This window comes from Myotis davidii, unplaced genomic scaffold (assembly GCF_000327345.1).
Source record: "Myotis davidii unplaced genomic scaffold, ASM32734v1 scaffold494, whole genome shotgun sequence".
NCBI lineage: Eukaryota > Metazoa > Chordata > Mammalia > Chiroptera > Vespertilionidae > Myotis > Myotis davidii.
In genome coordinates, this window is record NW_006285480.1 from 348,628 (window position 1) to 362,521 (window position 13,894).

The 13,894-nt window shown below is 36.2% G+C and overlaps 1 protein-coding gene across 1 annotated transcript in view; it reads left to right on the plus strand.

The window, feature by feature from the left end:
• Positions 1-13,894, plus strand: part of ITGA8 (integrin subunit alpha 8) — a 201,994-nt gene that overhangs the window by 143,077 nt on the left and 45,023 nt on the right. Inside the window, exons 21-22 of the mRNA XM_006756159.2 lie at positions 5,646-5,738; positions 11,046-11,125. Coding sequence (XP_006756222.1) covers positions 5,646-5,738; positions 11,046-11,125 — 173 coding nt within the window. The remainder of the gene's footprint in view (positions 1-5,645; positions 5,739-11,045; positions 11,126-13,894) is intronic.

Sequence of the window (13,894 nt, forward strand, 5' to 3'; positions counted from 1 at the left end):
TTGAATTTTAATAAGTAAGTCACCTTCTAATTTCTTCTTTGTTTTTAAGCAGTTTGAGATTTGTGTATTTTTTTAATTTAAAATAAGTTCAAGTATTTTTAAAACAATTTTTTCTCATTAGGAAAGTATTGGGATTATCTGATTGTAAGTTTTGTTATCTTTTGTTGAAAACATTGATCTTTTAAAAAATGTAGACAGTGGCCCGGCTCATGTGGCTCAGTGGTTGAGCATCAACCCACGAAGTCAAGGCTTGATTCTAGTCAGGGCACATGCCTAGGTTGCAGGCTTGATCCCCAGTAGGGGGAGCGCAGGAGGCAGCCAGTTGATTCTCTCTCATCATTGATGTTTCTGTCTCTTTCTCTCCCTCTCCCTTCCTCTCTGAAATAAACAAAAACATATTTTTAAAAATGTAGATGGTGATCATCTCTTTCTCTGGACACCTTAACTGAGCCAACCTTTATCCTTCCTTTTGGTGACCTTCCTTCTAAATTTTTCTAGAAATAAAGACCTATGTCAGTAGTTCCCAATGTGTAGCACGCACCCTACAGGGGGCAATTTGATTTTTAAGGGGAGAAATTTGAGAATGAGTTATTAAAAGTGAATTTTTGCATTTCTTATGGTTCTAGGGACCTCATATACAGTATATAAATAAATATTGTGACATATTTATGCATTTCAGTTCTTTGTTATATGTTTTGAAACTTTATTTGCTATTTCCTCATATCACTCATATTATTTTTAAACAATTTCTTAGTGATTTCTTACTCAGTACTTCAACTGTCCTTTCATTCTTTTATTTTTCTCTTTCATGGATGCCATGTTCTTTGGAAGCTTGATTAGACCAAGATAATGGCCTTTTGGGTTTCCTCCATGTGAATAGTTCACTTTTCGAATAATAAGAATTATATGTCATCAGGGGGCGGTATCAGGATTTTAGAGATGCTTAGGTGGGGCATGGCCAAAAAAAGGTTGGGAATCACTTATATGCTTTATCTGTTACTATTATTGCATTAGTATATTTTATGTCACATAAAATTTATCATTTGAAACTGTACAGTTCAGTGACATAAAGTGCATTTACACCATTGTACAACCATCACTACTATCCATCCATAGAACTCCTCTCATTTTGCAAAGCTGAAACTCTGTATCCATCAAACACTAACTTCGAATTCCCCCTCTTTCCAGGCCCTGTAACCGCCATTCAACTTTCTATCTCTAGGAATTTGGCGATTCTAGGCTCCCCATGTACTCCACTTCACTCCTTTGTCTCACACCTGCCCCACAGTCAGCGTGTCCAGAACTAGACTTTCCATCTTCCACACTCACATCCCTCCTCTTCCCCTCCATTTCCTATCTCAGAGAGTGGCACCAGAATACACCTAATTTCTGAAGCCTGAGTTGGTCTGAAATCTCTCCGGTCCACAGCCTCTATCTAACTGCCGCTGTCACTGCCTTCATGCAGACTGGAATGATTTTTTTCCCCTGAGCGCACTGTAGCAGTCTCCTAACTCATGTCCCCATCTCCCTGCCTCCTGAAAGGAAGCCCTCTTTCTATGATGCAAATCTGACCACGTCATTCTTTTGCTTAAAACCCTCACTAGCTCCCCATTGCTTTAAGATAAAGTCCAGATCCTTGAGATGACTAACAATGCCCTTAATTATGTCCCCTCTAAATTATATACCCCTTCGGCCACATCTTCCCTTTACCTCACACCCTCAATTCCAGCAGGACAGAGTTTCTTTTCCGTTCCTGTGATAGCCCTGCATGCTCTCACCGGAAAGCTTGTCCCTGCAGTTCCTTCTCTCTGACACACTGACTACTTCCTCCTCCCCTTTATCCGGCTTACCGTATTTGCCGGCGTATAAGACGACTGGGCGTATAAGACGACCCCCTAACATTTCCACTCAAAATACAGAGTTTGTTATATACTCGCCATATAAGACTACCCCCTCTTCCGCACACCTTCCACACACCAAATAAAAGGTAAAACAATATCAGATTTGATTTTAACATTTTAATTTATATTCAAATGCTTATGACATGCAGGAAAACTGTCACAAGGCTGTATGTAATCAAACATATACATAAAACAGTGCAAGTTTATTACCGGTAAACAGCATCTTCCCTTTACCTCACACCCTCAATTCCAGCAGGACAGAAAGCACTATGGGCAGCTTATATGAAGCGTACTTCGCGTATAAGACGACCCCCCACTTGGAGGCATATTTTTCAGGGCCAAAAAATCGTCTTATACGCCGGCAAATACGGTACTTCTTTCCAGTCATTCTTTAGGCCTCAGTTTACTAACGACTGCGACTGCTAAAATTTATTTTGCAATTGCTATGGGCTGGGCGCTGCTCTAAGCTCTGCATATTTTCTTTCTTTCTTTTTTATAATGCTTTAAGTCATAGCATGATTTTTCTCTGGTTCTAGAACTACCTTTAATATTTTTAGTTAAGTATTTATCAACCTATGTGGGTTATAATCAAATTATTATGATGATTATGAATATCCAAATTTTCATTAGTGAAAATTTTTTCATATATATTCGTCTAGATTTCTCCAATGTGCAATAATTCTTAGTTAAAAAGCCAAATTTATTGTAGTTTTAATAAATCCCACATTATTACAATTCAAATGGGCTTAACATTATCAATTATAGTCTTAATGAGGAGTAAAAACTTAAAAATTATAAATGTGTGGCTTTTGAAATGAATATGGTATGCTATTGGTCTGGTGTGGAAATGGATCAAAATACATTTACTTAATTCTCATGACGGCTTTATAGAGAAATGGCAAGGCTATCATCACCTCCATTGTGTAGATAAGGAGAAATTGGGTAACACGCAGAAAGTTACATGGCTATTCTGTAGCGGAGCCAAGATTGAAACCTCTGCTGTTAAGTCCAGGCCCCATGCTTAATCACTGCTCCCTTTTCTGGTTCCTTAAATCTATGTGCATGTCCTCCTCTATCACTACCAATTTCTCCTACCATAAACTTAGCAAACTGTACTGTGTTTCCATTGCTTGTTGCAATTGCTTGTGATCACTTACTGCATTTGTAATAACTGAAAATTCAGTGAGGGCAACTTTCTAGTAAATAACAGTAAATATTTTCAGTGAATGAATAAATGCATGAATGATACCCTTAGAGCTATAAATGGGTTAGAACAAGAGTGTTCCTGGAACAGCGGAGGAAAATAATCTAGAAATATCTAGAAAAACAATTATTGTTTCTCTCACTCAGAGAGGAAATAAAGGTTTAAAAAAAAGAGTGATGGCCTGTGGAGTAGAAATAACTTTGATTGATGTGGAAAAGCTATTTCTAGAAAGCTGGAAAAATGTATATATAACTTTTAACCTTTAGATAAGATAAAAATATTTACTATAGAAACTGAATCCTTGAATTATATTCAGGGGATACATGGGCATTTTTAAAAGCTTTTGCTGTGTTTCTTTTTTGTTTTCAGGCCTGAGTTAATAATCTCAACACAAAACATCTCTGTATGACTTGAATTAGTTAGGAATTCTTAAGGTTGAAAGATGCTAAAGGTACTTTCAGGATAGAGAATATTACCAGCTTTTAAAAAATACGTTTCAATGAAGGGATTAAGAAACAGTTCTCACAAATGACAGTATGGTGATTTGTGAGGGAAAGTGTGGTGGGGGAAGTAGGAGAGGGTAAAGGGAGGATAAATGGTGATGAAAGGAGACTTGACTTGGGATGTTGAACACACAGTACAATTTACAGATGATGATTATAGAATTGAACCCCTCAAACCTGTATAATTTTATTACCCAATGTCACTCCAATAAATTCAATTTAAAAAAGAAAATATGTTTCTTACCTCCATCAGAAACTGACATGTCATTCATTTATATTTGGAAAGAGCACGTATTAAAAGAGCCTCCAAATATGAGTGATTCACTCCTTTCTCATGACTTGGGACAGACTTTCAATGGATGCTATAGGAAGAGAATTACCAGGGTGATTAAGGAGAAGTACTTTATAGTTAGTTGTGTGTTTGTCTATTTCATCAAAGGCTTCTCCTTAGCAGAGTGTGAGCTACTGTCACTGTTATCTCCCAACACCCTCTCCTTCTCTCCAAACACTGCTCTAGGCACTGGGAATAGGACAGATACAAAGCCCCCTTCCTCCTGATGCTTATTTTCTCAAAGCATATGATCTACCTACAGAATTCTTTATCTAGATATCTGGGGTTTGTTTGGCTTTTCTTTGTTTTGGTTTTAAATCTTGTTTTTTCTCAATAAAGTAGAAAAGATGGAATGGAGGATGGTTTCTGAAACTTTTACTTGAAAATTCACATTACTTCTTTACATGAAATTTCAATATAGCTAAAGGATACATGGTCCTCATATTCAGAATGCTCTTCCATGAACTCATGGGGCACAAATCTCCAAAAGATTGCTCCTTTGTAACTGTCCTAATCTTGTAAGCTTATCTTTGGGAATGAAGATTACAGCTTTTTGTGAGTTCTTTTAGAAGTTTAATTTTTATTTTCCACTTACAGTTCACTTTCAATATTATTTTGTATTGGCTTCAGGTGTACAGTATCGTGGTTAGGTAATCATATACTTTACATAGCATTCCCCTTTGATATTTCCAGTCCTAAACTGGCACCATACTTAGTTATGCAATATTATTGACTGTATTACCTATGCTGTATTTTACATCCCCTTGACTATTTTGTAACTATCAATTTGTACTTCTTAATCCCTTCACCTCTTTCTCACAGGTGATATATTAGTAGCACTTACCAAGTTTGATGGAATAATGGGTGAACACGTTGGTCGCTATCACCAATGGCAGAGCAGGGCCATCGGGACATTGGGTTTTGAAATATGGTAAGGGCTCAGGGTAGAGAATAAGTTGTGGATTTCTAGGCAGCTGGGAGTAACATGAGGACACAGGTGGAGCTGAGAGCAGACAGCACGAGTTCAAAGATAAACCTTCTTTTCTTTCCCTTCTTCTCTGGTGTAACCTTGAGACCTTCTCCAACATAGATCTAAGCATCTCTTCAAACCTGAGTTTTTGTACATTCTAATCAGAATAGGATGCACGGGGAAGAAGGGAGACAGGAAGCACTGGGTCAACATATAAGTGTTCTCTTTCCAGCATAAATGTTTAGGATTGAACTACGATTGATTGTGTAATCTCAAAATGGGACCATGATGTGTAGAAATTTGTGTTCAAAGCAGTTCTCCTGCAAATGGTCATTGGGTCATATGATCATGTATACAAATTATTGCCATTTCATTTTTGTAAGAATAAATTAGCTGTGTTGAATTATCTGTGATCTTCATGGCCCTAATTTAATGTTAACAGTGAAAATAATTTCTAGAATATTTGTATAAATACTATAGGAAGCTTTTGAGGGGGAGGAGGGCCAAGGAAACACAATAGTTGGGTTTACCAATCTAAAAACTTTTTTTCTAAAATTAAACTTCAATCTTTTTTCTCAAGTTTTTCTTCTGAGTTGGTCACAAATTAATTCTTGGGCACAGCTGCCCCTACAGGTGTTTGAAATCAAGAGGAGCTTCCCACCCCCAGAGTTGCGTTTGTGACAGGATGTGATTTATATGCCCCTGAACTCCACCTCGGTGTTCTTTCCTGTTGTAGGGATTCCGACCACTGAGCTGTGAGTACAAGATGGAAAATGTAACCAGAATGGTGGTGTGTGACCTTGGGAACCCGATGGTGGCTGGAACAAACGTAAGAGAAAACCAGAAGCACTTACTGATTTATGTCTAATTGAATTTTAAAAGAAACTAATGGAAAGCTCCCCAATTAGCACTCAGCAATTTAGTACATAGCAATTAAAACAAATTAGGCAGGAAATTACCAGACCAGGGTAGTGGGATTTAGCATTATAACCAACAGAGTGGATAATCTAAGGTTAAAAACAAAGATGAATATTTTTGTATGCTTTCTCTTTGAACACCACTCACACATCTTTTGTCACAAGTCTATAAATACTTTTTTTTTTTACTACAGATTTTTTGTTGACTGTTTTTCTTTGGATTTACTACAACTTTTTCTTGAATTAAAAAATAAATATAAGTATTTAAGAATAACAGTTAAAAATTTTAGCAAAGATGATTAAAATTTTATTTCTAATATACCTCCCATATATCATTCACAGTACTTTCATATTAAAATATTATAATAATTCAGCTTTTAAATCAGCTTTACTAGGTATTACTTGAAGAACTGGTATCTTCTTGAAGAATAATATATTTTACCTGAAGAAGAATACAGAAAAATGTAGTAAGAAAAAGAAAGGGTTAATAATGATCTGTAACATGCTCATGAAATAATGAGTTGGTTTATTTCCTCTTTTCTTCCCCCTCCCCCAGCCCTTACCACTCCTCCTCCTCTTTTTCTTTCTTCTCTTCCTTCACCAGCTTCTCCTCCTCCTCCTTTTTTCCCTTTGTTTCCAGATTTAGGGATTTCCCATTCAGTGTTACTTGTGGACAAAACATTCGTTTAATGCAATTGCTGTTTACATGTTTACATAGGAACTTCTTGTAATAAATATCACAGTGGAAATAGTTATTTTCTGAAGTCATAAATCAGAAACGTATTCTGAAATCTGCAAATACTACATAATTAAATATTACTTGAACTAAACATATACATTCCCCTATTTTAAATTAGATGTTTATGATGATCAATGGAATAGTTTGAAAAAAAATTTATAATTTCATAGGTTTGTATTAGAACAACTTCCAAAATTATATTCCAAAGAGACCTTATCCCTTGAGATAGCCTTTAAAGAAGAGTTCTGTGGTCATTGCTGAATGTCATATCCTCAGGTGCACGTAGCATTTTAAAGCTACTGAGAAGTGCTGCATACAGTAAATAAACATCTCAGCCAGAGTTTCACACATGTGTTTGAGCCTTTGAAAGTTTCTATCAAGAAATACCTATTCCCACCCTGGCTGGTATGGCTCAGTTATTTAGAGAGCCGTCCTGTACACCAAAGGGTCACAGACTCGATTCCTGGGGAGGGCAGAAGCCCAGGTCAGGGTTCATAAGGGAGGCAACCGATTGATGTTTCTCTTTCACATTGCTCTTTCTCTCTCTCCCTCTCCCTTCCTCTCTCTCTAAAATCAATTAGAAAAACATATCCTCGGGTGAGGATTTAAAAAAAGTTTTTTAAGAAAAAAACCCCACAAATACCTATTCCCAATTTATACTTTAGGATATTGTGCTAGAAAAATATTTTTGCTTCTTTATATTATAATAAACACTGTACCATTGATACTGGGTACTTTTAAAAAAGGTACTAAGCTATACAGACTAGTAAGCTCACTTCTTGGTTAAAAACAAGTAAATATTTAAATGAAAGATCAACTTTTATAAGCTACCATGTATTGATGATCCTCTGTGTTATAAACCCATTACTGGGTGGTTTTTCAATATTGTCTCATTTAATTTTCACAACAACCAACTACTTTATGGGTCAGGTATTTCTCCTATGTTATGGATGAGAAAACTGAGACTCAAGAGAAGTCAAATGAATTGCCCCAAATCACACAGGTAATGAAGGACAGACCCACGATTTGAACCAGGCCTGTCTACAAAATTCTAATGAGTACTTGGGTGAAAACTAATGGGTAACAGATGAGATACTTAAACGAGGCCATGAAAGACAGAATGGAAATTTAAGCTGAGATATTAGAACATTTTTCTTTAGAATCCTTTTCTCTAGAAGCTAATAAATCCTTTTACTAATTTTCAACCACAATCCAACCACCTAATTTGATATGAAGAGTTCTCCTTAAGGCCAAAGAGAAATGAATTGACGTGGTGGCAATGGTGTTAACATCAATAGATGACTGGGCACTAATTTCTTTTTATCAGTATTAAAAGTATTAAATCTAGACCAGAAGTCATCTAAACTCATCAATAACTAAGAATAATCATGGAACAGAAACTGACCACCAGTGACATTCAAAGTGGAGGGTAAAATGACAGTGTGGTCTTAACCACAAATGTGTTTATGTGAAACCATGTCAATCCGTTTTATCAGCAAGTAATCTTTAGAAGTCAAGGAAGTAAATTGTTTCTATTCATTTATCTCTGAGGTCTATAGTGGAAGAAACCTAATAGCTTTCTTATCTCACTTTTTAATGCCCTTAAGCACATTCAATTTTATTGTATTCTGTTTTGTTATAAAACACTTTGATTTATTTACTTCATTTTGTACTTTAAAAAGAATACTCTCGTTAATGGTATTTTATTCATATTAATTCTTGGCTTTAGCAATTGTATTTCCTCAGCATTTGAGGAAGATGTTTGAAGGGCATACAGGAAGTCTCTACCTTTGCAACTCTTTTGTAAATCTGAAATTATTTCAAAACATAAAGTTAAAACAATTAAAACTTAAAGTACAAAATAACATTATCTTAAATTTGTCTCCAAGTGTATACTATAAAAGCTTGTAGTCTTTATTTTTTTAAATAATCTTCATAAAAACCCTATGATGTAAGGAGGGAGGATTTCAGTTTTATTCATGAGACTCTTCTGGCATAAAGGAGGTAAAAGACTTGCCTCTCACTGATGAAAAATTGCTCTGTTAGGTCTTAAACTCAGGTCTCAGGATTCCCAATTTAGTGTTTTTTTACTTTTATCAGAACTTTGCTGTTTTTCTCTTGTTTCTATCCAATTAACTACGAAATAAAGACAAAATTCCTTCATAAAAAAAAAAAAGACTCTTGTGGGCTGTAGTAAAATTCCAAAGGTAAAAGCAGTCCTAAATATTAAAAAACATCATAATAGTTTTCAAGCAACTTTATGTTTTAATTTAACAAAATATTCACGGCAGTATTCAGAAGTCTTACTTCTGATTTGTAAGTAGTAATGTCATTTTCATAGAATAGCTACAGTAATATAAAATATTTACATACCAATGAGATTCATAAAAATTTGCAAAATCTTTTAAACAGGAAAACAAGAAAATAGTGGTTCAACAATGACTCCTTAGAATCAATGCCCAGAGATCTGGTTTTAGATTCCACTTAAGAACATGTGTATCTTTTCTAGTATGAATTTGTCACACCTTTTATCTTCACCCCACACTGAATTGTTCTATAATGAAGACCAACATTAGGTAGACTTCATCACAATATAGTAAGATCCCCATCCCTGGAAGTGTACAAACAATGGCCCGCTCTTTCTCATCATTCTTTTTTTGTGAGAAACTAGAGGCCCAATGCATGAAATACGCGCAAGAGTAGGCCTTCACAGCCCCAGCTGCCTCGGCCACCCTCGCGGCCCCAGTTTTATCCAGAAGGTTATCCAGATGGTCATTCTACTGTTTGGCCATTCGGTCAATTTGCATATTACACTTTTATTATTATAGATAACCAGTTTTATTGCCATCCCTTGTAGATGCCTGACTAAGCTAGAATCTGACAATATCAAGATGAAAATATACAACCTCCATTCAATTAAAAACTCAAAATTAGCGATATCATAGGTTGAGTGATAACAGAGCAGCAAAGATAGAGAGAGAGGAAATAAAAAGAAAATTTCTGCCTGATCAGGCCTATGGGATCAGAGGATGTATTACAGTAGGCATCTCTCATCCTGAGTTTTGAAACATGAGCAGGAGTTCTCCAAGTAGAGAAAGCAGGGAAAGGCTTACAAGGTTTCCAAAGAAAGAAGAGCATGTTGCAAAGGCGCAGAGGTCTGACAGAAAATTGCACACTTGGAATAATAAAGGTATTCAGCATGGTTGGGACATTAGGATGCGTAGGCTTAATAATTAGACATACTTGGGTTTAAATCCCAACTGCCATTTATCAGCTGTGATGCCTCAGGCAAGGCACATAGAAGTGGGAGAATAACTATTGCAGGAATGTTTGGAGCCATGCAATGATGTGATATAACCACTAGTAGCTTTACACTAGGGCAGTACCTGGCTTGTAGCACATTCAGTAAGGGCTAGTAAAATGGTGATTTGTGATAAAATTGACAATGTATTATTAGTTCATCTTATTACTGCATCATATTAACCTGAGTTTTTAATTACAGATTTGATTCTCATAGTGTAGTGTAGTGGAGACAGATTCTGGAGTCAGCTTGGAGGGATTTCAATTCCAACTCTGCAGTTTATTTGCTCTGTATCTGGAGCAAGTCACTTAAACACTCTACTCCTCAGATTGCTACTTGATTGCAAAATGTCAACAATCACAGTCCCTACCTCATGGACTGGTTGCTGTGATTTCATGAAACAATGCATGTTAGGGTTAGTATAGTACACGGGAGAGGCACTATTATCACTATATGTCTTATCTATTGTTTTTACCTCATTTATATTATCACTGGACTTATTTTTATCCAAGTTTAAAAATCTGTTTTCAAATTATAAAAATAATAAAAGAGTTTTAAAACTTTTGAAAATAAAGGTGGAAAAAATAAATTACACATTTATAACTTTAACATAGCATAATATATTGTTTGGTATATTTTCTTACAATACATTCTCACTCCTATACAATAACTTTTCCACTGATAGACGTTTAAAACCATAGCTGAAGCACATTGCACCTACAACATTGTAATATTTTTTATTTATTGACCATCATAACGTCATAAGCATTTTCCACATTGTTGCATAGGCTTCATAGCCATGATTTCAAAGACTACATAAATGTCCATCATAAAATAGAACCACAGTTTACTAAATCACTCACCTCGTATATTTAGGTTCTTTTTAATTTGGCACACAACAAGGTGTCAGGAGAAGAGTTGGTATGGGGCTAAGTGAAGAGAGGAAACCAAAATGTATAAGGACTGGCATTGTCTGGGCCCTACTGTCTGTCTCAATTGCATGACTTTCTTTCAGCTCTCAGCCATCCAGGATAAAAACAGAAAAAGGAACGGTAATCCAGAGTGGTGTTTTGCAGGATAACTGTAAAATATTTTATGTTGTGTATAAGGTTCCTCCCATGTAATAACGTAGTGTGTTGTATTTGTGTGTGTGTGTGTTTGTGTGTTTTTTTAATTTAGTATTCTCTGGGCCTCCGATTTGCAGTTCTACGTCTTGAGAAAACAAACGTGAGCATTAACTTCGATCTTCAAATCAGAAGGTTAGACCTTTAAATGCCTAACACTCAATATTAAAACGATACATAGTGAAATGAATGCTCCTTCATCTTAAAAGTTCATCTGAAATTTGAACCCAGACTTTCACAGTCCATTTTTCTTTTGTTTATCTCAGTTATCTCAGTTCTTTCAATGTTTTTGGTTCTGAAAAATAGATTGCATTCTGTAGGCCAAATTATGAGAGTAAAATTTTGTCCTGGGCACCCTTCACCTCCAGTTTTCTTCATTCTGATGCACATGCCTTCTACCACTTCCACTCCCTCCACATCCTTACCATGCTCTCAGGTGGGGGTTAACTAATCCCTAAGAACAAAATTTCTGCAAAAAAGCATAGAGTTTGCATTAGTAATCTTGAAATCTTCTAACTTTTCAAGAATGAATGAGTCTCTCTCTGATGGTTCAATGTGAGCACCAAAGCAAGGTGCAGATAAGATCATACATAGGGTGGGGCAAAAATAGGTTTACAGTTGTGAGTAAATGAAACACAGAGTTTTTCTTGAATTATTATTTATGAATTCTTGTGCTGTATTGTTTTCCATACAAACAATTATAAACCTACCCTTGCCCCACACTGTATTCGAAGGGCATAGCCTTCTCTGGCAACTATGAGCTGAGTCATACATAGCTTCCCCCTTTTCCTAAGACTAATCCTGCTCAGGAATTCAAGTGTGACTTTAACCTTTCACCAGCCATTCTGTTTGCTTCTTCTGGCCGAAAATATTTCATGAGTAGGAAGACCCGTAGAGAGCAGTGTTCATGAGGGCTAGTAGTCCCAACTGTGGACTACAACCCATTATCCAGTAATGGAATCCATTTATTGACTATAGACTCATATTAAATTGATGAAATATAATACATCAATTGATGAAATATAATACATCAGAGGCCTATTCATGAAACATCCCTTTCAGATAGATATAAATATATAGTAAGATATCCTGGGAGATATGTATATGTGTGTGTGTATATATATATATATGGTGGCTACTTTTAGGAAGTGAAAAGCTACAGGGGCTTCAATTATAACTATAATAGCTTAATTTGTGAACTGAATGGTGGGTCTAGATGTGATCATTGAGGTATAATTTATATTTTTGGCATGTCCCAAATAATTAAAAGGAGAATAGGGGAGAAGGAGGAGGAGGAGAGGAGAAGAGGAGGACAAAAGGAAGGGAGAAGAGGAGAGGAAAGGAAGAGGGAGAAGACCAATTCGGAAGGACCTGGAATGGGAACTAGCAGGCCACTGAGTTCTAGGAGGTGTGTGGTTTTTGGCAAGAAGTCACCATTCTGGAGACCCAGTATAAGACACTGATGTGGACAGCACATGCAGGCCTTTCATAGTTATTTATAACTTGCTCAGCACGTTCTAATATGAACATCAGTATCTACAATTTCATTCTCAAATATTAGTGTGCATCATGGCTAATCTCTAAATGTACCTTCTGTCCTGCAAGAGGGTGTCATTGAAGTGTGAGGATTTTTAGAAAAATTATTTTGCACAATGGATTATTTTAATAGCTACTTAATTAGAAGTTTATGATTAAAGAAAAAGCTATAAAATTTATAAAATATAGGCAATTTCAAAAATCTGCAACCTATGTCATGGACCATATTCCCTACATTTTGTGCTATATTTCCAGGGAGAAGGGTTTTGATATTCTTTTCTGACCTTAATTGGGTCTTTTAAATTTTAACTTAAATATTTTTTGCTGAATCTTAAATACTTTAAATATTTTAATCCAAATTAGTGATGGGATATAGATAGAATGAATTATTCTTCATTGTACCCTTCATTGTACCAAAAACTTACTGAATCACTTTTTTAAAAAGCCTATGTAAATGTATATTTCCCAAGGAGCTTAGTTATTCATAAATATTTTCATTTGGGTAATCGGTTAATTTTTGTAAGTTTTCAGAGAAAAAACAACAACAACAAAGAAAGAGTGCTCCAAAGTGGAGGACCACCATCACTCCAGGCAGCAGGCCAGTTTCCGATTCTCACCATCATTGTCTGTGACATTGATCCTGTGGTGGCATGTAGCTTTGTGTCACTCGGGGGAAAGATACACCTTTCAGAAAATATGCAGCCTTTATTTTTTTTAAAAAATCTCTTACAAAGGTGCAAAGCAAATTCCTTAACCTTTCCCATTACCTTTGACTGCAGTTATGGATAATAGAATAGATGCAATTTGCAGTTCACTCGGGGAGCAGAGGGCACCAATAATGTTCTCTACCTTCCCCAGTTCCACCCTGTAGATCAGGGGTGGGGAACCTTTTTTCTGCCAAGGGCCATTTGGATAGTTATAACATCATTTGTGGGCTACACAAAATTATCAACTTAAAAATTAGCCTGCTATATTTGGTCAAACATTTAATTAACTCACCCCTGATGCCTTGGCAGGGCCAAACCGAATGATATCACAGGCCTTATATGGCCTGCAGGCCAACGTTCCCACCCCTGCGTAGATCATCATTAAAATACTGAATTAGATGATAAAGTGCTGAATTTAATGGAAAGTAGAAATAATCACATTCTTAACGTCCCCCTTCATCTAACATCATGACTATTCCATCCTTATCCTATCTAATAAAAGAGAAACATGGTAATTGGTGTACAACCGCTACCCTTCCCATTGGCTAATCAGCGAGATATGCAAATTAACTGCCAGCCAAGATGGCGGCCGGCAGCCATGCAGCTTGAAACTAACATGAGGCTTGCTTGCTTCAGTGATGGAGGACTCCAACGTTCCCCG